Below are 26,666 nucleotides of genomic sequence, written 5' to 3'. Positions count from 1 at the left end.
AGTCCTGGCAACCTCTGGGACCGGGCTAGTGGCAGTTGGCTCAGGGTCAGGCTGCTCCCCGGGTGTGTCCCCCGCCCCGAGGAGGTGAGAGGGGGTGCAGACCTGGTGGGTGCTCATCGCTTTCTCTTCTTCCCAGTTCGAGGCGGGGCCCTACGGATGCATCCTGCTCACGCTGTCTGCCGTCCTGTCCAGGTCCACGGAGCTGTGAGTGTCCTCCTCCCTTACCTCCCGGGCCACACTTGTCTGTCTGGTTCCCTACGCCCCCTACCAGAGCCCAGGGCCATGCGTGCTGCGCAGTGGGCGTGTAGTGAGCAGGGTTGAGAGGATGAAGGAAGTAGCGGAGTGGGGGACGGTCAGCGGTTCAGAGCTACCTTGTCAGTCTCCCTGTGTGCTCTGGGGCTGACTGGAGAGACACCCCTACCCATGGAGCTTTTGGTCCCCTTGGGGCCCCCAGTGGGACAGCGGCGTGTGCATACTTAAGCACACATCTGGATGCCCCTGGTGCATGTGCGGGGATGGACAGTTCAGGCAGAGGCCTGGGAAATGACTGAGGGCCCCCACCAACTCAGGATGGGGGGTTCACTGTAGGCCATGGCAGTTGGAAAGCTGCAACGTTTGTGTCCAGGGCCAGCCCTGAGGACACCTATGGGCGGGTGCCTAGGGGCCTTGGAAGCAAGAGGACTTCAAATCCATGCATCCTTATCAAGTGCAGCCTCCTGAGCTGCCCAAGAGCTGGACTTTCTCCATCACACTCATCCTCCACGAGTTTTCCAGGCCTCTTACCCGTATCTGTCACCTGGGCATTATGTCACCAGGGAGGGCAGCAGATTAACAGCACAGTAACAATTTTGTAAAGTACAATTGATTACTGCTTCCTTTTCCAAGGAGAGAGCAGACTCCAGAGGGCATGGGGGACCCAGGGAATGAGTTTTCACTTTGGGGGGTGCTTGCTGTGGGGGATGATTTGGAAACAACCCCAAGTAGGTGGGCCCTGAGGAGTGGGGAGGCAGAAAGAATAGCTGTGTGGTGTCCAGGCTGGGGAGGCCCCGGGCAGAAGGAGAAACTTGCTCCGCGTGGCTGGGCCTGGCCAGGGCCTGTCCTATTCCCTGCAGGCTCTGGCTTGGGTGGGAGGAGGACGTGGGGGCTCTGTGGCCTCGTGCCGCCAGCCTGCCTGCTGCTTGCTGCTACTGACCTTATTAAATGTGGTGCACGCACAGATTTTCTAATGGCATTTTTCTTCTAATCCTGCCATAATGATATGATTCATTCCTGGCCTGGACTCACGTGCATGGAGACCATAAGCCGCACCACCTCCTCCCCAGGCCTGGGTTTGCTAATCCCTGGCTGCCTGGGTTGGGTGGGGGTCTTTGGGTGTGTGGGTGAGACCCCTGAGCTCACGGAGAAGAAGCTAGGCTCTCAGGACCAGGCTTGGTGACATCTGACTGTGTGATCTCCTGGGCCTCAGTTTCCCCATCTGTATGGGGGACCCTCTGGCTCTGGAGGTCTAGGACTCTGATCAGAGTGTCTCTGTTCTGGAGGTCACCGGGTCAGCTCTGCAGGTCCTGCTCGCCAGTCTGGGAGCTGTTTACCTGTGCGCCCCTGTAGGGAGCAGCTCTGGCGGCCTTCTCCATCCGCAGGGGCCTTCAGAGCCCCATACCCAGGCTACTCTTCCCATTGTCTGGAGCTAGAGGACTTGGGCTGCTTCTGCCCCCTCCCTGCCCCATCCAGCCAAGCCAGGCAGGGGTCAGTCCCTGCCCAGGGTGTGGCACCTGGGAGGCATCTGTGGGGGGAAGGCTGCCCTGCTGGGCCTGCACAGCCTCATGCTGATAGGCCTGAAGTCTCAGGCCTGCCACAGTCCTCCCCTCCACTGTACACACGCAGGCACGCAGACACACAGACAGACAGACACACAGGTACTACATACACAGTCATGCCGATAATATACAGACACACAGACACAGGCATGCATATACACGCACACACAGAGACCCAGAGATACACAGATGCACCTCCACAGACATGCAGACACATACGTGCACGTGAAGACAGACAGACATGTAAACCCACGCAGACACATACACACAGAGATATACGGACAGACAGACACGCACACAAACACAGGCACACGGACCCACAAGACCTGCCTGGGGTCACCTCCTTCCCCTTGTTCTCAGGACAGAGCAGTGAAAGTGTGTAAAGATGAGCTCCCTCCCACTCAGGCCTCCTGAGGACCCTCCCTGGGTCCTGGAGGCCGATGGTGTCGGAGCCCCCAGGGGCAACGTTGGTCAGCCTGTCCCCTGCCTTCCAGGAGGACCGGCGTAGAGGCCTGCTTTAGCACTGGACCCAGCAGGGCACTGGTTGGGTTTGTCTTACTCCTGGGCCTCCCCTCCCCTTCTGAGAAGGCAACACAGAGGACACCCTCATCAGCAGTGGGAACGAGAGTAGGCAACATCCAGAAAGCTTCCCCTGTACCCAATCCCATGCTGCAACATGTTACACTGGAAATGTGCCTCGTCCCCACACAACCCTGTTAGGTGGCACCAGTGACTCTCATCAGCCTCCCCAACTTTCAGAGGAAGAAACAAGACTGGCCCCAGGCCCACACAGCTCAGCCCAGACAGCCGGGCCCCAGACTGGGTTTGCCGCTTGGTTTCAGGCCTGAGTCTCTACTCCTTTGAGCCCGAGTTTCTCACTCTGTGAAAGGGGGATGATAATTCCTGCTTTACCAGATCGAATGAAGGTTTATAGGTCGAGTGCTTGGCTTGGCTGCTGGTGGGTAGCAAGCCTTCGATGATGGCCACTGCTGGCCTGACCCTGTCACAGCTGTGCTCATCCTGTCGTGTCTTGCCCTCAGGCTCAGCTTGGTGCCTGGCGGTGGAGACATGGCCCCAGGGATGGCCTGCAGGTGGGGGCTGGGTCCCGCTGTGGTGGTGCTCACCCAGCAGGCACGTCCTCAGCGGCCTGGTGGGCTCCCGGGGTGCTGTGTGCAGTTGCTCAGAGGGTCAAGAAAGGGGAGGTGGGAGAACCAGTCCCCAGCCTGGGAGTGCGCCCTCCAGAGACGGGCTTGAGATGACACTCTCCTCTGCCTTATTTGTTCAAGTTCAAAACCACTTCTAGATAGACTGAGAGCTTCGGGTGGAGAGTAGGGCAGGCTTTGGGCACAGGGCTGCTGGTGACATGGAGTGGAGCCAGTCACTCCTCCCTGTGGTCTGGGGGGCTCCCTGAAAAGGGTGGCAGTGTGAGGTGAAGAGACAGGCCTGATGGTGAGGAGGAGAATGGCCTGTCGAAATGGTGCCCGCGTCCTGTTGAGAGATTCACGCTGACATTACTTATAATAACACGGTAGCATTCCTGGCATTTCCAGGGCTGCTCTGAAGGAGCTGTTCTCTGGCCTTAGAAGGGGAGCTTCTGGAACAGCCCACGCCTCCTCTGTGCCCATCGCACACTCCAGAGGTGCTTCTCCGCTTCCGACAGCCTCTGGTCTCTGTTCTCAGGATGGATGCCAGACCTAGCTGCAGGTTCGCTGTGATTCCCTTGGCAGTGACAACGTCCTGGGGTGGTGAAAGCCCATTTCCTCCTGGGGCTGAAGTGCAGGGGCTGGCAGCTTGCAAACACCTTTCTTTAGGGACACTTGGGTACATGGGGGCAGATGGCACCTAGCACAGGCTCTGTATGTCAGGCTGAGCTGATAGGCTTGTCCGGGGCAGCCCAGTGGGTGACAGTTCACATGAAAGCATCCCACCTGTTGGCTGAGATATAGCTTCAGGACGCCTGGGTCCCCGTCTCTGCTCTGGGGCCAACACGCTTATGGCTGACCCAGCCTGCGCCTTAGGCCCTTCACCTCTAATGGGAGGCAAACCAGTGCTTCTGAAACTCTTTCTGTAGTGAACCTGGAATCTGACTTTTTTCCAAATAAACTGTATCCCGAAGCTCACTGTAAAAAGCAGACGCAGCAAGACTAGGGTGTGTGTGTGTGTGGTTGGGGGGTTGGGGAGGCGGAGACCCCTGCAAACCCCCCCCCCCCGCCCCGTCTCCCAGCCTGGCCCCAGGAGACCCCTGTTTGGAGAAGCCCCAGCTCTGCATACACAGCTTACCAGCCGTAGGACCAGACGATCCCTGAGGGCCTTCCTGCTCTGGAGTTCAGGTTCAGCCTCGCCAAACCCTTTGATGCCGTTTCAGGGTGATCTGTTACTACTTTGAGCAGTTGCAAACATGTCCTGGTAGCCCGAAGAGGGCCGTCTCTCAGATCATGTGCTGCGCAGCAGCAGGGGAGAAGCCGAGTGGGGGGCTGGGAACCCCCTGGCTCTTTACAAGTACGGCGCATGCGTGTGCTCTTGTGCTGGTGTGCGCGTGGACGAGGGATCCGTGAGGTTGCAGGGCTGGGTGTGAGATGACGTGGGTGTTGGTGCTGATGTTCAAGATTGTGTGAAGGTGACTTGGTTGTGTGAGTGTGTGTGTGTGTGTGTGTGTGTGTGTGTGTGTGTGTGTGTGTGCCTGAGGGCATGGCCATCCGAGCAAGGGCTCTCAGATGCCTGCCCGAGGCCCAGGGGCAGGCCTTGCACCCATATCAGTGCCTCCTGTCGTGGGCTGTTCCCAGCTCTGTGGGGAGCCAGGGTGAGGCTGCCAAGGGCAGATGCGAACATAGCCGGGCACAGCCTGGCCGCTTCAGCCTCAGAGGCCGGAAGAACAGTAGCGAAGCTGGCCTTTGAATTTTGTTTACTGGTGCCGACTGCAAAGCCTTGTGAAGGTTTTATTTTTTTCCACTTGATTTCCAGCCATCTATTTTCCTTCCTAAGATCTTGAGTTGCTTACAGTAAATCTCATACAGGCTTTCATGCTTACCTAGCTCTATCGCTTTCCAAACCGCATGACCTAGAACTTTCCCCAGCATGCTCTCACAGGTCTCAAAGATGCTTGGGACCCTGGGATTCGGGGGACACAAGGGAAGGCTCCGGAGATGCCCACTTGGTGGCTGAGGCCCGGGTGGTGGGGGGGACAGCTTGGGAAGAGACCCTTTTTGTGCCTCACACCCGTGGCACTCATTGCAGTGGCAGCGTGGGCCGTCCAAAGGCAATCTTGAGAGTCCAAAATAGGCAGTAGCTTGTCATCTGCTGAAGTAGTTTCTGAACAGCACAATGCAGGCGCTGAGCATGAGGGGCAGCACCCACACCGTGGTGGCTTTGTGGCTCTCTAAAACTTTCTCCAGGAGAGGAAAAACAACAGCAGTTTCTTTCTTTGTGGAAATAGCCCTGAAAGAAAGCCATCCGTGAGTGTTGGCGATGCAAGGCAAGTGACAGAACTTGCTTCTTAGCCAGTATAAGCAGAAAACAGCACTGTTAATTGATTCATATCAAAAGCCCAGGCCTTTAGGAGTGTCTGGATCCAGGAACGAGACAGCGTCTTTGGGACATGGTGTCCCTCCTTCTGTCCTGTCATGCTTCTTTCCTCTGTCTCAGCTGTATTCTCAGGAGGGCCCTGCTGTGTGGTGGGCTTCGGTGAGCCCTGCAGAGAGGAAGTCCCCCCTTTTAGTAAAGATTTTATTTATTTATTTCAGAAAGAGAGAGAACAGGAGCCAGGGAGAAGGGCAGAGGGAGAAGGAGAAGCAGACTCCCCACCTAGCAGGGAGCCCGATGTGGGGCTTGATCCCAGGATCCCGGGATCAAGCCCTGAGCCAGAGGCAGACCTTGAACCGACCGAGCCACCCCAGTGCCCCGAGGAAGCCCTTTCTCCAGTGCCCCTCAGCCTGCTGGCAGCCATGACCCCATTCCCAACACCTCATGGTGGCCAGGCCTGGGCTGCACCCATCATGGGGCGTGTGAACACAGAGGGCCTGGAAGGCAGGCAGAACCCACAGAGGGGTGCCACACTGACAGGGAGAGGGGTGGGCTGTCTAGTCAGGAACTGGGAGCTTGGGATTCATCAAAGAACAGGAGAGCAGATGTGGGTTTGGGAGTGGGTCAGATCTGGGCCTTAATCGAGGCCCCCACAGGCTCCCCTCAGAAACAAAGAAAAGCAATGACAAAGCTTCCAGATCTGGCAGAGCTCACCGAGGCAGAGACCACCTTAGTCGTGGGCTGGGCCAGTGGCTTGTGGCATAAGGATTTGAGCAGGGGGCTGTCCTTGTTGAGAATCCCAGGTTCTTGGTGGTCCCAGATGTGCTGTTGTGACAGGAGGGGGTAGATGGGATACCCCTCAGCTTTCTCCCCCACCCTCCTGCTGCACCCACCTGGACTCCTCCAGCCCAGAATAACGCGGCACACACAGAACCACCCAGACCAGGCCTGGGGCCGTTATCCCATTTTACGGATGTGGGGACCAAGGCTCTAAGAAATTAGGGCAGGTTGCTGGCAAGTTGAGCCCTCTCTGTGTGGCCTGGCCTCCAGTCAAGACCCTGTGCGTGCATCCGCTTCCTGGGCTGGGGGAGGAGTGACAGGCACTGCCCTGCTGTGTCTGCCAGCTTAGAAGGAGAAGTGGGAAACAAGTGGGCCAACACCAGACCAGGGGCTTGTCCACCAGCTTCCTCCTCCATTTCAGTTCAGCCGGCATTGTCTGGGCCAAAGCAAGGCCGGCCCCAGGTTGCTGAGGTGGCATGACAGGACTAGTGAGTGTCGGCGGGGTGTGGTTGAGGGCGGCACCCCGAGCCTCCTGTGGCAGAGGGGGCGACTATGCCCAGTCCACACTGGCATTAGTGGCAGAGCTCGGAGAGTCTCCTGACTCTCGGCGCGTCTAGCAACCCTACCCACTTACCCAACGGCTATCCCTTCATGTTCCTCGAAGGGCCTGGGCATCCAGGTAAAGAGGATGGGCCTCAGGAGGAGGGAGAAGCAATTAACTTTCTGGAAGAATCTTCCATTCCAGGCCTGCCTCCGTTGCTTGGGTGGGAGGCTTCCTTCTGCCTGCCTCCGCACACCTCCTGGGATCCAGCTTCTGGAGGCTGTTCCTTCCGGGCCTTCCCTGTAGCTTCTCCTGGGGGTGGGGTGGGCCAGGCTCCCAGAATTTAGGGCCCATTTGCTGTGTATCTGCAGAGTTAGAGACCAATTCTGAGTGCCAGGGGGCCAGATGGACACAATGTAACCCTGGCTGTCAAAGTCCTTGCTGCCTGGAGGGACAAGGCGTGAAAAGCCTGGGCGGGTGCTCTGAGAAGGGCCCGGCTGAGGAGAGATGGGCACATCTGTCCTGGGGCGAGGGAGGTGTCTTTGCGGAAGAGGCAACATTTAGCAGGGCTCTGGGGGATAGGTGGGAAGGGTTTTGGCAGGCCACAAGAACAAAGCAGGTGAAGGCCAGTGGTGGGGGTTTGCAGGGAACAATCGCACTAAGTCTGGTTGGGAAGGAAGGGCCGGCACGTGGGGAGAGGTCTAGCGGGTGGTGAGGCAGAAGACAGCTTGAGAAGGGCTTGGGTACCTCTTTGTTCCCTTCCTCCCTCCAGGCCGGCTCCTTTCTCTCCATCCATGCGCCTTGCCCTCCCTCCTAGACCCCACCTTGCTCTGTCCTGTCCCGGTCCCTGCCTGGAGAGTGGCAGTCACAACCTGTGCCTCCAACCTGGGGAGCTCTGTGCTGTTTGTGAGACCCTTTCAGGGCTGGGCCCTTGTGGCAACAGCTCGTCGAGGTGCACATTGTTAGCCCCATTGGGGATGACACACTGAAGGCTCAGAGATGGAAAGCAATTTGCGGAAGGTCACACAGGGCAGGTGGCAGCGGAGGCCTGCCATGCAGGTGTACTGACTCATCGCCCACTCCCTGCAGGCCTTCCTGGGAAAACAGTCCATATCCGCTCTACCCAAGTCCTTTATAGATATTCATAGTTACATTTCAACCGCTTGCAGGCCCCCATTTATTCTGGGTTCTTGGCCATGACACGAGCAGTTGAGGTTGCGGGAATCATGACCTCTTGGTCATTGTGTTTTTAGTTGTTATTATTGTTGTTATCGTAGGAAAAAGGAAGTGACATTTACTAAATGCCAGATGCTTTATATAGTTCACCTTGCTCTCCCAGCAGTCTATAGTAGAGGGAGGCACCGTCCCACCCCTACTGCAGGGGGAGGCAGCCTCAGAGAGGGGGACAGCCAGTAAGTGGCAGTGACTGGATTCGAATCCAGGGGCCCCCTGCCTTTGGAGCCCAGGTTCTCTTAGTCGTTGCACAGATGCCCTTCGCACTATTGTTTGGTCCTTAAAAGTCAATAGAATTCCCAACGGACGGGGCAGCAGGGAGGCCCGTCCAGAGCGGGGTGTGGTGCCGCTCCTGGGGCCTGGTGCCTTGGGGTCAGGTGCCTTGGGGTCAGGGAGGTGGCTGGCCGGATCCTCCCGGGTTAATTACCACCTATTTTAGGCATGATGTTTTAAACATCAGAGTCACGAACCAGGCACACTCGTTCACATCCCAGAAGGTCCCCAGAGACTCCTGGCTCCAGTGCTCTGGTTTTATAAGTGAAGACATAGGCTGAGAGCGAGGCAGGGACTTGCCTGAGGTGACTCAGCCAGTCTGAGGCCGAGCTGGCCGCTGCCCCCACCTTGCGGACGTTGATTTTAGGTGAGTGGCTTTGACTGTAGGTTGGAAACGTGTGTCTGGGCCAACTAGACCTACTTTCTTCTTATTCAGAAACTTTGGTGCCAGAGACCCAGATTCACATGTTCAGATGTGTGCTGGGGAGGCTTTAGGGTGAAGGGACGTGGCATCAGGAGTGGGGCTTCAAGGCTCCTGGGCCTGCCTGGGGCTGGCCAGCCAGGTGGAGCATCGCATGTTCTAGGCCACAGTGGACACTGTGTGGTGTTGGCTCTGGGACGCAGTCCTGGCCTGCTCTCTGTATGATCACAAGCCCACGAGTCCCTTCTCCTTTCTGGGCCTCAGTATCCCCCGTTGGTGAAATGGAGATGGTGGTCCTCGCTCTTCTGGCCTCACGAGGCTTTCAAGAGGATGGTGTATTTGAAAGTGAGCTTCCAGGGTCTACAGAATCAAAGCTCAAGCCCTGTAAGCTGCTCAGTGACAGTGCGTCTGCCCCTTGGAGACATGTGACGAGGAGCGACTGGAGGGAGGCCGCAGAGCTCTAGCCCAGCTGTGGGCGCCGAGTCTGGGCTGGCACCTGTCACGAGCCCTAGGCTGCTGTGTTCTTTCTCTAGGCATCCATTTTTCCCACCTGCGAACTGCTGAGCCCTGAGGTCTCTGCCCGCCCTGGCGTCCTCTTTGTTCTGTTTCTTGGTACAGTGCATGGTCTCTGGGAACCCTCGATGGGGGCACAGCTGGGAGAAGCAGTCCTTGCTGGCATCCTAGGCAGAGCTCGCTGGTCCTTTTCCACTGGATCCTTCGGAGGCGAGCTGTCACTCTGACCATGGGTCCAGGTTCCTGCCCTTGGCTCCCAGAATGCTGAGGAGGCCGGTGGCAGGGCAGCCAGGGTCAAGCCACTCCTCATAAGTTTCCTGGCCCTGGGCAAGTCCATTCAGGCTCCTCCCACCCTGTGCTTCTCAGAATCCCAAATCCAGGCAAGCTCCTGCTCCCTGAAGGGGTCCCTGGTGCACGATAGCCTCAGGGCACAGGTTTCATCAGGTCCAGGCTCCTGCTGGCTCCTGTCACCCAGCCTGGTAGCTGGCCCCAGGCTGTGCAGAAATTTTTTAGAGCCCAACATTGTCCATTCCCCAGGTGGACGGGGGAAGGGACAGCCTGCCTGTTGGACCGAACAGTGTCAGTCCCAGGGAAGGGCTTCTCACAGATTGTGGCTCACAAACCCAGCAAGTGTGGGGACCTCAGAGCCCAGGCAATCCCTCCTCTGATTTGGCCCCTGCTCCCAGGACGCTGCATGACCTTGGAGACCTGGGGGTTCCCCAGAGGAGCTCTAGGGGCTGGAAGAGGGAGAAGGATGGGATGCCTTCGGCCAGAGCAGCTCTGCCTTTATGTCTTACATATTTGGCTTCTGCCTAGAAGATGACATTTGAAGAAGGAGCTCTGAGTCTAAACAAACGTTGGAGGCCGCTTGGTGTGTGTTTGCTAGGGTTGCCGTCACAAAGTGCCACAGCCTCGGTGGCTTAAACAGCAGAAACTCCCAGTTCTGGGGACTGGACGTCCAAGATCATGGTGTCAGCAGGGTTCGTTTCCTCGGAGGCCTCTCTCCTGGGCCTGCGGGCAGCTGCCAGGCTCTGTGTCTTTCCTCTGCAAGCTCGCATCCCTGGCATCTTCTTCCTGCAGGGACCCAGTCAGACTGGATTAGGGTGACCCTAATGGGCTTGGGGAGCTGAAATCACTCCTTGAAAGGACTTGTCTCTGAACACAGCCACATTCTGAGGTACTGGGATCAGGGCTTCAACATATGAATTTGGGGGAACACAGTTCAGCCCATAGCACCATGCATCTTGTGCAAGGCCCTCATGTCACAGAAGGGGAGACTGAGGCCCAGAGAGGAGAGGTCGGCCACCACACAGCAGGCTGGAGCTGGAACTCCGACCTGGTGACAGCCCTGCCCTTTGAATTGCCCTCTCTCTGAGCAGGGTAGAAGCAGTTTTCCTTTGCTCAAGGACTCCTCACACTCTGCTCTCCAGGGAATTCCCCTAGAGGGAGGTCTGGGCATCTAGATTTGCCAAAGTTGTAAATCTCTTAAGCCGTAAACTGCTCCCTGGCGTCTCGCGAATGCCCTAATGTGAAATGCAGACGTTCCTCCCTTTCAAGCTCCGCGCTCTCTCCTGAATTTCCCATCGTGTTTGCACCTAAGGATGCAATTACCATTTCCTCCCATTGTCCTTTCTGCTTGTCCCTCGGCTCTCAGCTGACGCAGGCTCTCAAACCCGCTGGGTGAGCACGAGGCTGTGAGATTATGAAGATCGGACCGCTTCTGAAAGCTCTGGGCTGGCTCGGGACCAGCGATGCTTATCAGTCCACCCAGGGCTCCTTTGAGGTTATTTTCTTCTCCTCAGAAGATGCCCGTATATGCTGCGGAGAGCGTTTCCATCAATTCTTCTGCCTGAACCAGCGCCAGTCAAGCACTGCCTTCGGCCATGTGGCGCCCCAGCCGGCTCCTTCCCAGGCCTGCTGGGCTGTCTCTGGTAGGGGAGCCTCCCAGGCCCTTCCCAGGACCCCCAGGCCTCCGTGCTTCTCCGCCGGGCGCCTGCAGTGCTGACCCGGCCCATCTTCCTGGGTGGACCCCAGACCATCCCCATTTAGCCATGGTTATTAAAAACCACAAGAAAGCATTTCTCTGGCAAAGGTCATGGAGCTTGAGTTTCTAAACTCGTTTGGGAAGGAGACGGGGCCAGGGTGTTTTAGGTTTGTGGACTTATGGCAGATCTTAGATTTAAAGCATAAAATTGAGACCAGGTTTCTCTTCTCTTCCACTAAAAGGGAAAACAAACATTGTGATTGCTGAGCTCTTTCCTCTGGGCTGTCCGTCTGTGGTCTCTTTGGGGTGGGGCCGGAGGAGGCAGGCTGGGCGGCGGGCACGGCGCTGGGCTGGCAGCGTGCCCCAGGACATGTGCCGCGGCCTCCCGTCACCCCCAGCGATGCCCTTCTGAGTCTTTCCATGTCTATAAAATATAGTAAGCCTTACTTCGCCGGGGGTGGGGCTGCGTTCCAGAGATGCTGGCTCCTTTCCTGTTCACTCGTCCACAGTTCTGATCAACAAGGATTTACGTGGGGCTAGGGAAAAGGTATTGTGTCCTGGTGGTGGGCTTTCTAGCTGGTTGGAGAGCGCTGAGATTCATGGAGGGCTGGGGTTGCCTCCTGGTGCTGGCCTCACCTGTGACAGAGCCATGCTGACAGTGACTCCTAGTCCCCGGCTCTGTACAGCTCTTAAGAAATCGGTTTCTTCTGGTTTGAGGGATGCGTTTTGGCCAAGGGGCTTTGCACCTCGTGCCTTTTGGGGGGCCCCCATCTGAGGGTAGAGCCATTGTGGTGACCTGGGGTTGGGAGAGCACAGGCTTCCAAGATGGGCCATGGGGTCCCCCTCCAGCTCCATAGCCCATAAGCCCCCTGCCCTGGGCAAGTCAGCGCTGCTCTGAGCCTTGGTTTTCTCTTGGCATTTGAGCAATCGTGTGTGTACAGGGCCTGGTACACGGTCTGTGCCCAGGCGATGGCAACTATTATTTTAGGACTCCCATTGCTCCCATTGAACAGACTCACAAGCCGAGGCCTGGAGATAGAAGGGGATGTCCCAGTGCCCAAGTTGGTAAGCGGCAGTCGGGGTGGGAATGGGGGGTGCTGGATTGCAAATGCAGGGACCTCCCTGCAGTGTCACGCTTCTGTCACCCTTCTGCATGTTGGTAGTGGCCCCGGTGAAGCCAGAGCGGAGGCCACTGCCCAGAGCAGAGTGAACGGGAGCTGCGGAGCACTGGGTTGCCCCCAAATCCAGAATTCTGGGCCTCAGACTGGAGCCTGAGAGGAGCCCCTGATCACCCAGAGAGGTTTGCTGGGGAGGCCCGAGTCAGGCAGAGGCGTGCTAATACCACTTCGTCTGTGTCTTCTAGTGTCCGTCAGGACTTCGATGTCCCCACCAGCCACCTGATTGGAGCACATGGATACTGCACCCAGGTCAGGGGGTGTCGTGGGGTGCCGGATAGCTGAGTGCTTCTTTTCCTTCCTCCTCCCTTCTTTCTTTGCCCCTGCCAGCCCTTTCCCAGCATGTGCCAGCCTCTGGCATGGACCTAGAAAGGCCACTCAGTTCAGCTTCTGCTTCTGAGAGCTTGCTGTGCCCGCTCTGTGTGCTGGGCTCTGCAGGGGGTACCAAGGACAGAGCCAGGCACCACACAGCCCAGCGCCCCAGTCAGAGCCCCGAGGACAGACTGGGGGCTCTGGGCCAGCTGGGGAGATGAGGACCATGGCACCCTTTGTGTTCACACAGGGCACCAGCTTGGCAGTGACCCTCCCCAAGCTGAGCTGATCTTCTTCCGCTCCCCAGGCCTCAGTTCCCTCACTTGTAGAAGGAGGAGTTTGGACTAAACCAGTGCTTCCTAAACTTTGATGTGCCCTAGAACCCCCTGGGAGTCCTGTTGAAGAGCAGGCTCCGATCCAGTGGGTCTGGCCTAGGGCCTGAAGTTCTGAATTGCTAACAGGCTCCCCAGAGAAGGTGATGCTGCTGGTCCACGGACCACACTTTAAGTAGCAAGGGGCTACCTGACCCTAAGCTTTGCTACTGTGTTGATTTTGAGTCTTGGGGCAGGAGCAGCCTATTTCCCCTTTCTCCCCCATTTCAAGAGGGCTTCCTGCGCTGAGGAAGGTTTGAGACGGATGGGGAACAGGAGCCTTTTTCTCCCCCTTGAAAATCAGGTGGGAAAACTCAAACCCATCTGAAAAAGGCCGCGCCTTTCTTAGCCGCCGCCCCTGAGGTGCAGTATCTCAGAGCAGACATTTCCTCCAAATTCCTTCTCATTTCCTCTGCAAGGACACAAAGGGGCCCCTTCGCTATCTCCCTCCAATGGGGTTCCCTCCGTGGCCATCAGAGGGGGCCTTTTTTACTGTCACCAGGGCAGGGGTCTTGGTGTTGACGGAGGGATTTATTCACCGGGGCATGGCTTTTATAATTCAGGGGAAAACTCTTCTGTGAACTCTTCCCTCCAAAGTTTATGTTGGGAACGGCCTATCCTGGCCATTCCCACGTACCATGGGGCGATTGCTGCCTGCTGGCCTTCCGCGCATGCCGGCCCTGACAGGGTGGGTCAGACGGAGGGTCCTGCCTGCCCAAGTGCGAAGGCTGGGCTCACTCGGATCCTTCCTCGGTGGCACAGCAGGCCCGTAGTGGCCAGTGTTCCTCTGGGATCTTCGGCGGCCAGGTGGTACCCTGCGGGTAACAAGTGAGGAGAGAGGGGAGGGCACCAGGCAGGATGCTGAAAAATGTGGGTGGAAATCCAGCTCTGTCACTAACTAGCTGTGTGGCTTGGGGAGATCCTCTCCTGTCTGTGAGCCCCAGGGTCCTCATTCCTCCCAGGAGGTTGGACCCCTAGATGCCCTGCTGCAGGAAGGGCCCTTCCCACCACCTCGATGCAGGAGGCCCTGGCTGAAGGAGACGGCCAGAGGAACAGGGCTCCACATGTCACTGATCACCCGGTTCTGGGGTCAGCAGGCTTGTCGCTCTGTCGGCTGTGCGGCACAAGTCACGTGGCCCCTGAATGTGTGATGCCACTTGGTTGATGAGGGCAGGGACAGATCTAGAACCCAGTCTGGGGCTTCCTCGCCTCCTCCTGTCTGCCTCTGCAGGCCTCCACTCTCTCTCCCTGCTTGAAGACCCTGCCATCTCCCGTGAAATCCAAATAAGGCCTAGAGTCGCTTTCTTGGTGTTTTTGCACCATTGTCCGCTTCCTGGTGTTGATAACGGGCACTGGTTGTGTCAGATGTTATTGTTGGGGGAAGCTGGGTGAAGGGTGCACAGGAACTCTCTGTACTATTTTTACAAATTCTTCTGAGTCTAAAATTATTTCAAAATAAAGTTTATGAAAAAAATGCCATCCTTCAAGACCCACCCAAATGTGGCTTCTCCACAGAGTGGCTGTGACTCAGCCATGTGGTCCCGTGTCTGCCTGGCCCCGGAGGGCTGTGTGCACACATTGTTAGAGTCCCAGTCACATCCTACACTGTGCTTCAGCCATGCAGGGACGCACCTGCTCCCCGCCCTAGGCCCGGACGCCCGAGGTCAGGAGCCATTCTTTCCCTGCCGCCGGGCACCCCCCTCCCCTGCTGCCACCTGGGGCTCAGGCCCGGGGCCCATGCGTAGCTGGCGCTCGGTGAGAGCCTGTGGGATTGAGGTCACAAGGAGTTCCTAGAGTCGCTCAACTGGGAACCGCTGGCAGCTTTCTCTGGGGGCCGGTGGGAACTCCCAAGTCCCAGCCCCCTGTGATTTTGGGCTCTTTCCCTCCTTGCTTTCCTTCCTTTTCCACCCCCACTTTTTTTGTTCCCAGTCTCCCCTGGACAAGCCTTTCCCCTTTCTTTCATCTACAGGAACTCGTCAATCTGCTCCTGACCGGGAAAGCGGTGTCCAATGTTTTCAACGACGTGGTGGAGCTGGATTCTGGGAACGGGAACATCACGCTGCTCAAAGGCATTACTGCGCGCAGTGACATTGGGTTCTTATCTCTCTTTGAGCACTACAATGTGTGCCAGGTACTGGGGGCTCAGGGCTCCCGAGACAGAGGGGCCCGGCGCCCGGGCACGAGAGAGAGGGAAGGCGGGGACAGGGAAGTTCAACTCCAGTTCCCGGAGCCGGTCAGAATTTGGCCCAGTCTCAATCACAGAGGGTTTGGGAGGAAGTATGGTTTCACTGCCGTCGAGTACTGGCATGGAATTCATACCCAAAGCCAGCCGAGGGACTCCAGTGTGACTGTGGGTCCGAGCAGATGCAGTTGGGGTGTGTGTGTGTGTGTGTGTGTGTGTGTTGGGATGGGGTCTTCTCCGGGGATGGGGGACCTGAGGTCTTAGGCCATAGTCCTAGTTTCCTAGGTCTACCACAGCAAAGCACCACAAACTGGGTGCTTAAAACAACACGAGTTTGTCCTGGAGCAGAAGTTCTCCTAGCAGAAGTCCAAAATCAAGAGGTCAGCAGGGCTGTGTCCCCGCTGACACCCATTGGGAGAATCCAGCCTCATCTCTTCTAGCTGTTGGTGTTTTCTGGCAGTCTTTGGCATTCTTTGGCTTGTGGATTCATCACTCTAGTCTCTTCCTCTGTTGTCACGTGGCCATCTTCACCCCGTGTGCCTTTTCCTTTTCTCAGGAGGATGTCGGTTGTGTTGGGCTAAGGGCCCACTCTACTCCGCTAACCTCATCTTAACTAGTTACATCCACAACAATCCTAATTCCAAGTTGGTCACATTCTGGGGGCTAGGATCTCCACGGATCTTTTGGGGAGGCACAGTTCAACCCTAACAGGCCTCTCAGTCTGTTTGCTAGTGTACTGCCCCCTTTCCTTCCTCTCTCCCTGCAGCCAGGGTCTTGGAAGGGGCCAGGCCCCTGGTGAAGCTGGGCAGGGTAAGGTGACTGTGTGTCTCTGTAGACTGCAGTTGGTGCCGGGCCCCATGTTCCTGTCTTAGCCTGCTGTTAGGCCTTTTCTGAGCCTTGGTTTTCGTGTTGTCAGAGAAGACATTGTTCTCTGGCTGGTGTCATGGTGCCCTTTCAGCTTGATCACAAGTTCAGGCTGCTTGCTGCCCCATTGCTAATGGGCCATGTGGTGTGGCTGCACCCCCAGGTCCTGCCCCCACAGACAGGAAGCCGACCTCTGGGCTCCACAGACTTGGGGAGGAAAGAATGATAGTGCTCCCTCCCTGATTTGCTGGTGTCAGGAGGGAGCCCAGGAATGTGGCCACGTGGGCCAGGAGAAGCATCAGGGCCCCTGAGTGTCGAGCCCTGGGTGGGCTCTGAAAGCATTCAGCACGGAATTCCATGGGCTGAGAGAGGGAACCTTGGCCAGGCTCATGGAATCCCCAGGCTTACCATGAGCCCTGGTTTCATTCTTGCGTTGAGGGTGTTGGTCAGAAAGTAAACTATTTTCCTTTGGTCTGTGGAGGGTAATTGATGGGAACATCAGTTGGGGGTTGTCCTTCCCTTGGAATAAAATGCCGATTGAAGAAATTTAGGCCCTACAAGGATCCAAATTCTTGAATCCACACAGACCCCCGTCTGCTGATATATGCTTGGCTGAAGACTGAGGCTTGTATCTCTCTGCAGCAAGAGGATGTTTGCTCCTCTGCCTTGGGGCGGCAAGCTTCTAAGGAAGGACCCTCAGGCCTTCTCTCCTCTGCAGAGTTCACTGAGGACTGGGCATCTGAAGGAGAAGGCAGAGGTCTGGCAGTATAGACAAAGCCTATCCTCTCCCTTACCACCACCTGCCATCTCCTCTATCCCTGAATTCCTCTGGTCCTACATGGTTGGCCGTGTTGGATGTGGAAGGAATCCAGGGAGATTTAGCATCGGTGCTCAGAGCTGGTCCCCCTCCACTGGGCAGCACCAGTGTGACAACGGGGAAGATCTGGCATTTAGGACAGCTTGGGGCTTGGCATCCATGGTGGGGCTGTTCTTAGGCTTAGGCTTTCTCTCACAGATGGCAGAAGCGGGCCTGCCCATCATTCAGCCTGTCCGGGGCTTCTCACGGCAGCCTCTGGCTGGAAGCCTGGTTCTAGAGCCCTCACTGAATATGTGGGGGCTGAGGGTAAGGGAGGTCCTGCCTATCGGTGAGCTTATTAGATGAGCCACACTCTGGATGTGCCTGGGGGGGAGCAGAGGAAGCTCTGGACCAAGAAATGCATCCCCTGCTGAACTAGCCAGCCTTCTGCCCCAGCCTGGCTGTGTGTTCTGGACCTCCATTGGCTCCCCATGACCCCCCTGGACTGGTCTTGCCCATCGGACTTGCACCTCACTCTCACTACCCCAGACCCAGTAATGAGGGCTGCAGTGGGAAGGCCAACCCCTCTTGTCTCCTGGTGATTGTGGTGGGGGGTACCGGCAGTCCAGGGAACGAAGGCATGGGACCAGGAGTTTAACTTCAGCACTTCCCCCATGCCCCACAGGGCCCGTTCCTTGCTGCCTTCATGAAGGGACCTGAGCAAAGACTGAGCTTGGCAGGAAGGGCTCTGCCAGCTGCGTCCTCCTCCCGTTTTCCCCAGCTCGGCAAACAGCACCATCCACCCACTTTCGCAAACCCAGGAGCGTGCCCAACCCATCAGGTGGTCATGTGGCTCCTAGCCTAAGTCGTTTCTCTGGTCCGTCCATTTCTACCATGGTCCAAGCCACCAGCATTGCTGGTCTGGACACCTGTCCCCACCCCCATCCAGTCCTTCACTGAAGACACTGTGAGCTTTAAAAGAGTAGACTGAATCTCATCATGGCTTTGCTTCACACATCTCAGTGGTTTTCCCATCCTCTGAGACCGTTAGGGGCTGAGTTAGGTCCCCTCACAGATTCACACGTTGAAGTCCTGACACCCAGTACCTCAGAACGTGACTGTATTTGGAAACCGGGCCTTTAGACCCCATGAAGACAGAGAGAAGACGGCCATGAGCAAGCCAAGGAGAGAGGAGGCCTTGGGAGAAACCAGTCCTGCCCACACCTTGATCTTGGACGTCCAGCCGCCAGGCCTGTGAGGAAACAAATCTGTTGTTTGAGCCACGTGGCCTGTGGGACTTTGTTCTGGTGGCCCCAGCTAACTTATGCAGAGACCGGAAGCGCCAACTTAGCACGGCCTACAAGGCCCGATGAGACCTGCCCCTGCCATTTCCTCCCTTCATGCTTTGACTTAAATATCACTTCCTAGGGGAAGCCTCTCCTGACCTAATCAGTCCGTCTAAATAGGGGCCTGCTCTCATGGTCCCCTGCCACCTGGTCCCCCTCCATCACAGAATCTTAGTGCTTTCCTTCATAGGCCTCCTCTTGGTTCCAGATGTCACATTTCATTGCTTTTGAGATGCAAACTTTGCGTGCATTTGAACGTTTCTGAGATTTTGAGGCACTGTTGCAGTCGCTGGTGTGTCAGACTTCAACTGCCAGCTTGCTTCTTCGTGAAGCAAACATAGTGATTCTGATGGCATCTTAGATTCGGGGCAGGGCAGTGCAAATGCGTCTGTATGACTGTTTGATGACTATCTGTCTTCCCTATTAATCCAGTGAGCCCCCCCCCCCCCCCCAGGACAAGACTGGTCTTGTTTCCTTCTTTGCTGTAACGCCATCATCGAGCATAGTGTCTGGGACTGGCACATAAGGCGTGTTGAATGACCGTTGCCCTTACAGATGACGGACGGCGATTCTGCCAGCGGTCAGATGTTGGTTCTTTTAAATGAGGGCTTCTGAGCTGGCCGTCCACCGCTGGGTGCGGGGGCATTCACTCACCTCGCCCCTGCAAAAGATTTAAGAACCCCCCCCCCTTTAAAAGTGATTCCTAATGGTGCTGTCTGGTCCCCTCCCTGGAGAAAGCCTCAGACTGTACTGAAGGAAATGTGCCCCCCACCCTTCCTCCTTGCCCTGGGCCTTCGGTCACCTACCTCTGAACCCAGAGGAAGTGAATTTCATTTTTGGAAAATGTCACCCACTTGGAGGGGGCTCCTGAATGAGAAAACTCATTTATAAAGTCTCTGGGCAGCTTTTTTTTTTTGCCCGTAATCTTTTGACCGTTGAATAAATGGCAAGCTGCCCTTTTGTCCCCTCTGCTGGAAAATTCGGGGTGGCTGATTATGTAGACGCCTGCCCCCTGGCAGGTTGCATGGCTCTTTTTCCTGCAGTGAACGAGCCCTGGGTCCCCGAGAAGGCTCCCTGTTCGAGGTGAGGCCCTCACCAGAAAAGCCTCTTCTGAGCCTGGAGTGGGAGCCAAGTTTGCAGTGGGGTTTAGGCACGTCCAGCCGCGTGCTCTAAGGCATCTAATTCCCCCACATCCACCGAGGAGAGAGCTTTGTCGTCACGTTTTAATGTCACAAGGGGCTGGGGTTGAGGGCCCTACTGGCCAGGCGGGGGCGGGGCGGGACGCTTGGAAAATGGGAAAGCGAACATGTTGTGAAGATCGCCATCCTACCCTCTGGTGGAGGCACCTGTTCATGGGCAAGTGTTTCACTAGGGACCTGAGCACAGCCCCCCTGCGAGACACTCCAGCCCAGAGTCAGCTTCCAGGAGGGCTCCAAGGGGCCCCAGGAAGACCGCTCGGCCACTCTTCTGTGACAGGCCGGAGAAAGTATGCCCTTCTCCCCACTGGAAAAATAATTCCCATTCTTTCCTTAATCCGCAGGCTGTGGCTGTAAATACCTGAGCATGCAAACATCTCCGTGAGGCTGGTGGGGATTAGGCCAGAGTCAGCCTGGCCCATGGCATGCACAGAGCTGAATAAAGCAGGGCCTGGGGTAGGGAGAGGTGCTGCCCCAGGGAGTCACAGGTGATGGGGAGAGAGCACAGATAGGACCAGCCAGCCTGAGGGGCAGAGCCAGCCAGGCCCATGGGCGACTGTGCAGTGGGCCCCCACCGCTCCAAGAGCGGCAGCACTGCAGGTCCTGGGGCACGTTCCTTGCCAGCTGCCTTCCTTGAACACCCCTCGGCGGGGTGCTTTGCAAGGGAGTCTCTCATCAGAAAGTCCCAGCTCCTTATCCTCCTCTTCTCCCTGTGCTCTTTCCCGAATGCCCTGCTAGTCCCCGGATATCTCTGGACAGGCCTTCCTGGCACCCCCCACAGACTGCTCACCCAGAGTCCCCCCTCTCCCTTCTCCCCGTGGCTCCAAGCCCACCTGTCTTCAAGGTAAAGTCCTACCTATTTGGAGTTCCACTTCATGCATGAGGACTCTCACTCGTCAAACATTTGCTCATGTCGACTTCTGACCCCTGCCCTTGGTGCTGAGGGCATAGTCCGGTGTGCAGGAGGCAGGCCGGTGCATCCTGGGGAGGCAGTGATGCGCTGCGGGAGAGAAGGCGGGTACCTGGTACCTAGTACCCGCTACCTAGTAACCCCCACCGGGGAGCTAGAGGGAGGTGAGTCCTGCTCCCTGGTTGGGTAGTTTGGGTGATGCAGGACCTGGAAGGGGAGGAGAGGTGTCCCAGCACTCTAGATGGGGGCAGTGGGTGCACAGGCCCAGGGGCCGGCCTCACTGGCGTGTTCGAGGACTGGTGAGAGGCTGGTGCGGCTGCGGGGTGCGGGTGTGGAAGAACAGGTGAGAAGGTCATCGTCTGGGGAGGAGCAGCTGGCTGCAGACGGGATGGGCAGCCCCGTGAGCCAGCTAGGTGTGGGGGAGGAAGCAGCGGGGATGCCCGGATTTCAGGCCAGGGTACCTCGCGGCGTGACCGTGGGTGAGAGAAAGCCCCTGAAAGTGGTGGGGACGCCTCCGGGAGACAAGCTGTGTCTGTGAGCTGCGCAAGGGGCTCCCAGCCTGGTTCAGAGGCCGCGATCCCCAACAGAGCTCTCTGAGCTCAGCCCAGGCCTGGGTCAGATGGAAGATGCTCAGGCCCTTTCCCTGGGGCTAGCACGTGCGTCTCTGACCACTCCCTGTCCCTCTGGCAGGTGGGCTGCTTCCTGAAGACGCCGAGGTTCCCCATCTGGGTGGTGTGCAGTGAGAGCCACTTCAGCGTGCTCTTCGGCCTGCAGCCAGAGCTCCTGCGAGACTGGAGGGCCGAGCGGCTCTTCGACCTGTACTACTACGACGGCCTGGCCAACCAGCAGGAGCAGATCCGGCTGAGCATCGGTGCGCCGCCCCCACTGGCCCGCGTCCTCGGCCCTCGCACGTCCTCGGGGCAGTCAGAGAGCAATGCAGACCCGCAGACCCGTGTCTGCACTGGGGGATCCGAGAGCGGGTGTAGGCGCATCCTCCTGCAGGACGAGCCAGAGCGGGGCCCTGAGAAACTGGTGGCATTAGAGGGGTACGGTGAATGTGAGACCACAGAGTAGGGAGCCCCGGATACCATGCCGGCAAGTTTGGGTTTTCTTCTGCAGGCAGTGAGGAGCCATGGAAGGTTTTGGAGCAGGAGAGTGATGGGATCTGATGTGTTTTTAGAACGAATTATGCTGGTAGCTGATGGAGAGCAGGGGGGAGGGGTGGAGACTGGGGGTGGGAGGCTGTGAGGAGAGTGCTGTTGTCCAGGAGAGAACCAATGAGCAGGAATAAGGATGGGTCCAGTCATGGGGAGAAGCGGGGCAGGTGCCAGAAGAGTCTGGTCCCAGGAGCTGGGTTGTTGGTGATGACCTTAAAGCAAGCTCAGGCCCGGGGCTGATGAGTGTGTGTGTGTGTCTCTCTCGGCCCCCAGACACCACCCAGACCATCCCGGAGGACAAAGACAACGACCTCGTCCCGCCCCTTGAACTCTGCATCAGAACCAGGTGAGTCGGGTCTCGCTCTGCCTCTGGAAGCTCACTGAGTGGCTGGGAGGTGTGGTGGGGGGTAGTCATACCTGCAGGAAGGAGGATGGGTTTCTGGATTGCCCCAACTAAGAGTCTGTGGTGAGGCAGGACCTCCGCAGACTGGAAAGACGCAGTGCTTGGGGCTGGTTTGTATGTAGCATTTTGTGGTCTCTGTGGCCCAAGTGGAGAAGTGCGTGGTCTGGGAGGGGACTGTGTCTTCAGACAGCTTCTGAGGCTGCCCCTGTGGCAGGGGCGGTAGTGTGAGTAGCTGCTACTTGAGGTCTGTCCTTGCTCACGGCAGTCCCCAGCACGTGTGGTGAGGGCTGTTAGGCCCAGTCAGGAGGAAGGACAGGTCTCGGTACAGGTGGGGGAGGGGTGGGGTAGGAGGTGTTTGAGCAGGATAGGAAGGTGGGAGTGCCTAGCTCCTCAGTGGCCCCCAGGGTGTAGCTCTGAGATAGCTTCCTGCAGCAAAGGCGCCCTCTGCGTCCGGGACGAGCAGCCCCAGTCACTCTGTTGGTGCGGGTTGGGCCCTCTGAACCCCAAGCAGAGGTGCCCTGTAGCCTCAGACACAGGGTGGGGGGTTCCTGACTCCCCAATTCCAGTTCAGGCTCAGCGTAAGTTGGGGCTCACTTCACTCACGAGCCCACTGACCAGGCCCCAGTGCTGGGAACAGTCCTCTGGAGGGCTATGGGGTTGGAGCTCTGGTCCCTTTCCCCCCAGCCTCAGGCAGGCCCTTCACAAAGCCTTTGGGTAATGACTTGGAGGCCTCAGGGTGCAGTGGGGGGAGCAGAAGAGGGAGGGAGGAGGTCTGCATTCCATTGCCTTCTGGGGGAAGCTCTAGAACTCACACGTGGTGAGTGTGGGCTCTAGAGTTCGAATCCTTTCCACTTTCTGGCCATGAGCTGTCGGACTTCACCTATGTGTCCCTCACACTGTCAACTGTAAGACTGGGAAAATGGGAGAGCCAAGTGCAGGGCTGTTGTGAGAGCACCCGGTATCCCGCCAGATGCTCTGTAAACAGCTCTCACTGTTACTGTCTTAGTGGCCCGTGCCACAGTGTGACCTCAGGCAGAACCTTGTGTCCCTGACTGTGAAGTGATTAACTTGGGGTGGAGGACATGGATAATGCTGAGGCCCTGGGGCACTGACCACCTGCGATCCAGGGGGTTCGCTTGCAGCCTCCGGGTGCTGCTTACCCGCAGGCTAGTGAGCCCTTGACTGGAGCCACGATCACAGCGGAAACACCAGGGAGGGGATGCGGGAGACGTTGGGACATCCTCATTAGGCCCCATCTATTCATCCATCTGTTCATCCGTCCGCCTGCCCGCCCACCAAGCCAGGGACAAAGCATTCTTGTGGGGTCATGTGCTGGCTTTTCTTTCGTCGGGAGGATTAAAGGCCCATGCAGGCCACTTTCCTTTCATGTACAAAGGGCCACTCATTCCAGGTGATGAGAGAAGGGCAGCAGTGGAAAAAGGAGGTGACACTGGCCTTGGCACCCTCCGCAGGATGGGGCGGGAGGCCACAGGGCATCCTTCCTGCAGGTGGGCCTGCCAAGCAGGGCTGGGACCACACCCTGGGCACAGGGTCCGCCCACCTCCCCAATTCCGAAGGCCTCCATCTGTCTCTGTAGGGGGGATGGGGGACCACCACCCGGGACCTCTCCATGACCCCATCTGGAATAACGCCTCTTTTCCCAAGAATGGTTCCACTGCAGGACTCACCAGTACCTCCAGTGGGCCCAGGGGTTGGACTTTCTGGGCTTGGCCCTTACTGTCCAGTGCTTGACAATGACTCGGGGCTCTGGTCTGTTGGGGAGCTCAGTCCAGGGTCATCTGAGCATGAGCGTCGTTGGCCCAGAGTGCCTCTTCCTGTGTTGTCAGCTGTCCCCTTCTGCCAGGGCCCTGCCTATCCCAGCTGTAGCCGTGTGCCATGAAATGATGGGGGAAACTGGGGTCACTGCCTGCAGCCAGGAGCGAGTCCTTGGCCTGGGGCATATAGTCCAGGCTGAGTCCCTGCCCTGCCCTTTTCTGTCCCTGCTCACTGTCAGGGCGTGGGGACAAGGCTCTAGCCATGCTTCCTAGTTCTTTGTCACAGATAGAAAACCACATGTGTGCAGCACACAAGGTTAGGGACAACTGTCCTGGGGACTCTGTTGGCCCAGAATCCAGCCAGCCCCCTGATGGATGTAGGGATCGATACTCTGACACACCTGTCTCCATCTGTGGTTCAGCCATTGGAAAGATTTTCTCTAGAGTGTGGTCCTCAGGCTTTAGCAGACATCCCTGGAGGGTGTGGTAAAGCACGCATCAGTGGTCCTACCCCCAGGGGTTCTGGTTCAGCAGAGCTAGGTGGGGCCTGGGAATCGGCATATCTGGGGAGTGTCTGGGAATTGCTGCTGCTGCTGTCCCAGGACCACACTCTGAGAACTTCTGGTGCCTGGTGAGGGCAGTGCCTACCCCTCTGTGGCCCTTTCTGGCTGCCTTGTGAGGCAGAGGTCAGGTAAAGTGCTGAGCCTCTAGCACCCGGGCTGCTGTAATACTCCTGGCCAGGGGTCCTTCCTTCCCATCCCACACCCTCCCCCAGGTAGGAGTATCCATCCTCTGCTAGGACTTTCCCAAAACCAGCTGCCTGCCTCTTCTATGACCTCTGTCACCTGCCCCACCATGGTGGGGCCACCTGGGCAGTTAATGTGGTGAGATTTTTCCCAGCGTTATTCTCAGAAAAGCTGAGTGGGTGAGTGAATAGTGGGAATGCTGGTTCCCCCTTCTCCCCCCAGTACCCATCAGATAACATACCACTGTAATGGGAAACAGCAGGCCCAGCCTCCTGGAATCCTGTTCCAAGGGGTTGGATTACAAAGGCTTTGAGTTTTGTTTTCATCCCAGATTCTCGAACAGCTCAAAGGGAGAAACTTGGGAAAGTGGCCTTCAAGGTCAGTGAAGACCCTGGGGAGAAAGGGCCCTGCCTCTTGGGGGATGAGCCCTGCTGCCCATAGGAGGTCCCCACCCTGACAGGAAGGGGGTACATGTGGCACCATGGCCTGAACTCAGGCCATGTCTCAGGTCATTACCACAGGATCGACCAGGCCCCTGAGCCCATCACTTCAACTCATGGAATCCCTGGGCTGGACTCCATGGAAGAAACAGCCAGATAAGACCCTGGGTCCTTGCTCTCGGAGAGTTCATAATTGAATAGAAGTCAAGTTCATGATCCACTGTGTCCTAATCCAGGCAGAGATGTGCTGCCTACCCTTAAACCTAGCCATCTTACCCCCAAAGGATCTCTGATGCTCATCCGGACCGATCAGGAAGCACGCCACATCCCTGGCCGTCTGGCAGCTTGCTGAGATCCACAGAAAGGCCCTTAGACACTACCTGATATGGCCCTTCTTTTCACAGAGGGGGGTCTCCAGAGTGCAGCCCCGTGCCCCCGGCCATACCTCGAGTCACAAACAAAGCAGGTCCTGAAGCATAGGCCTGTACCGTCCCAGCCCAGGGGAAGGTCACTGAGCGGGCAGTGTGATTTCCCGCCACCTGGCTTTGTTGCCACAGTGACATTACACAAGACAGACTGTTGGTTTTGCCTTTGGGGAAGAGCATCCTAAGTCGAATGGTCCCAGGTCCCGTGCCACCTCTGCTCTCAAGTGTGACTCACATCTGGGCCTCAGGGAGTCTCCCATTACCTATGCTTGTGTCAGGAATGTGGGGTCTGTCCCCCACCACCCCCCGCCCCCCAGTTCCTGCTGTTCTGTGACCATCACAGCAAAAACAGACTCATTTATGGTCATTTCCAAACAAGACACACACAGTGACCTCTCGAGCTTCCAGCCTAGCCAGAGTGGGAGAAAATTAAACAGTTGTCAGTGGTCCAGAGGAAAGAGGAAAGAACTCATAACCAGGGCCTGGGGCTGGGCCACAGATGTTTCTGTTTGGAGGCTCAGACAAGAAATTGAAAATATAATTTCAGCTGGGAACAGTGTCTTCCAGGGGCTGGAGCTGAGTGCCCAGGTCCCTCAGCTGTATCCCCACCCGCCGGGGGAGGGGGGGTGCTGTGCCAGTCTTCATGCCTCAGCTGACACCCTCTTTGCCCAGGTACCCTCTTCCCAGTACCTCTCACCCACCAAAGGAGGGTTCCCTGGGTGCCCCCATGGCCCCAACTGCCCTCTTCCGATTCCCTGCCCTGCAACCCACACACACACTTGCCCATTGTGTTCCTTGCCCTGGTTGGGTTCACAGAACACTCAACGCCATGATGCAAGGGAAGAGTACAGAACAGGAGTCTGGAGACCTCAGTCCCTGGCTCTGCTGCCATCATGGTGTATGACTCCCAGAAGGCTTGGTTCTGCTCCAGACCTCAGTTTCCTCATCTGTTGGTGATGTAGAAGGATCCCTTCCCTGAGCTGTTGTGAGGTTGAAAAAAGAGAGGCAGAAGCATTCCCTTTCCCTTGGAGACCACAGGGGCGCACGGGGGTATGTAGGGAGGAGGAACAATCAGGAGGAGGCAGAGGGGAAGGGACAAGAGAGGACAAGGGCCGTGGGCTGGGCTTTGTGACTGCCCTGGTCAAAGGCAAGGCAGAGTGCAGTGTGAACAAAGACGGGCTTCCCCACTGGGCCCCTGGGGGCTCCAGGAGGAGCAGCTCCTGTGGAGGGGTGTGTTCATGTAGCAAGACCCCCGGGAGCCCGTGTTTTGGCACTAAGAGGTCTTGGAGGGGACAGAGGCGAGTGACACCAGCTCTGTCCTTGAGGGGCTCATGGTCTGGTGCGGGAGGGAGGCCCCATGACAATATGGTGCTGAGAGAGGACCCCCAGGCTGCTTGGGGGTCAGAGCACACTTCTGGAAGGAGGAATCCTGGATCTGATCATGAAGAGTGGGGGTGGGGGTGGGGATGAGGGATGGTGGTTCCAGGTGG

At 57.3% G+C, this 26,666-nt stretch overlaps 1 protein-coding gene across 2 annotated transcripts in view; it reads left to right on the top strand.

Moving 5' to 3' along the window:
* Positions 1-26,666, top strand: part of MINDY4 (MINDY lysine 48 deubiquitinase 4) — a 103,202-nt gene that overhangs the window by 71,407 nt on the left and 5,129 nt on the right. For both annotated transcript variants that reach the window (XM_045792919.2, XM_087860934.1), the window contains exons 13-17: positions 137-204; positions 12,442-12,505; positions 14,906-15,067; positions 20,921-21,101; positions 21,661-21,733. In XM_045792919.2, the coding sequence (XP_045648875.1) occupies positions 137-204; positions 12,442-12,505; positions 14,906-15,067; positions 20,921-21,101; positions 21,661-21,733 (548 nt within the window). The remainder of the gene's footprint in view (positions 1-136; positions 205-12,441; positions 12,506-14,905; positions 15,068-20,920; positions 21,102-21,660; positions 21,734-26,666) is intronic.

The sequence above is a fragment of the Ursus americanus genome, chromosome 3 (assembly GCF_024610735.1).
Source record: "Ursus americanus isolate L20-20 chromosome 3, mUrsAme1.1.p, whole genome shotgun sequence".
Taxonomy (NCBI): domain Eukaryota; kingdom Metazoa; phylum Chordata; class Mammalia; order Carnivora; family Ursidae; genus Ursus; species Ursus americanus.
Note: the sequence above shows the minus strand (reverse complement) of the source record. Positions and strands in the feature narration are given on the sequence as shown.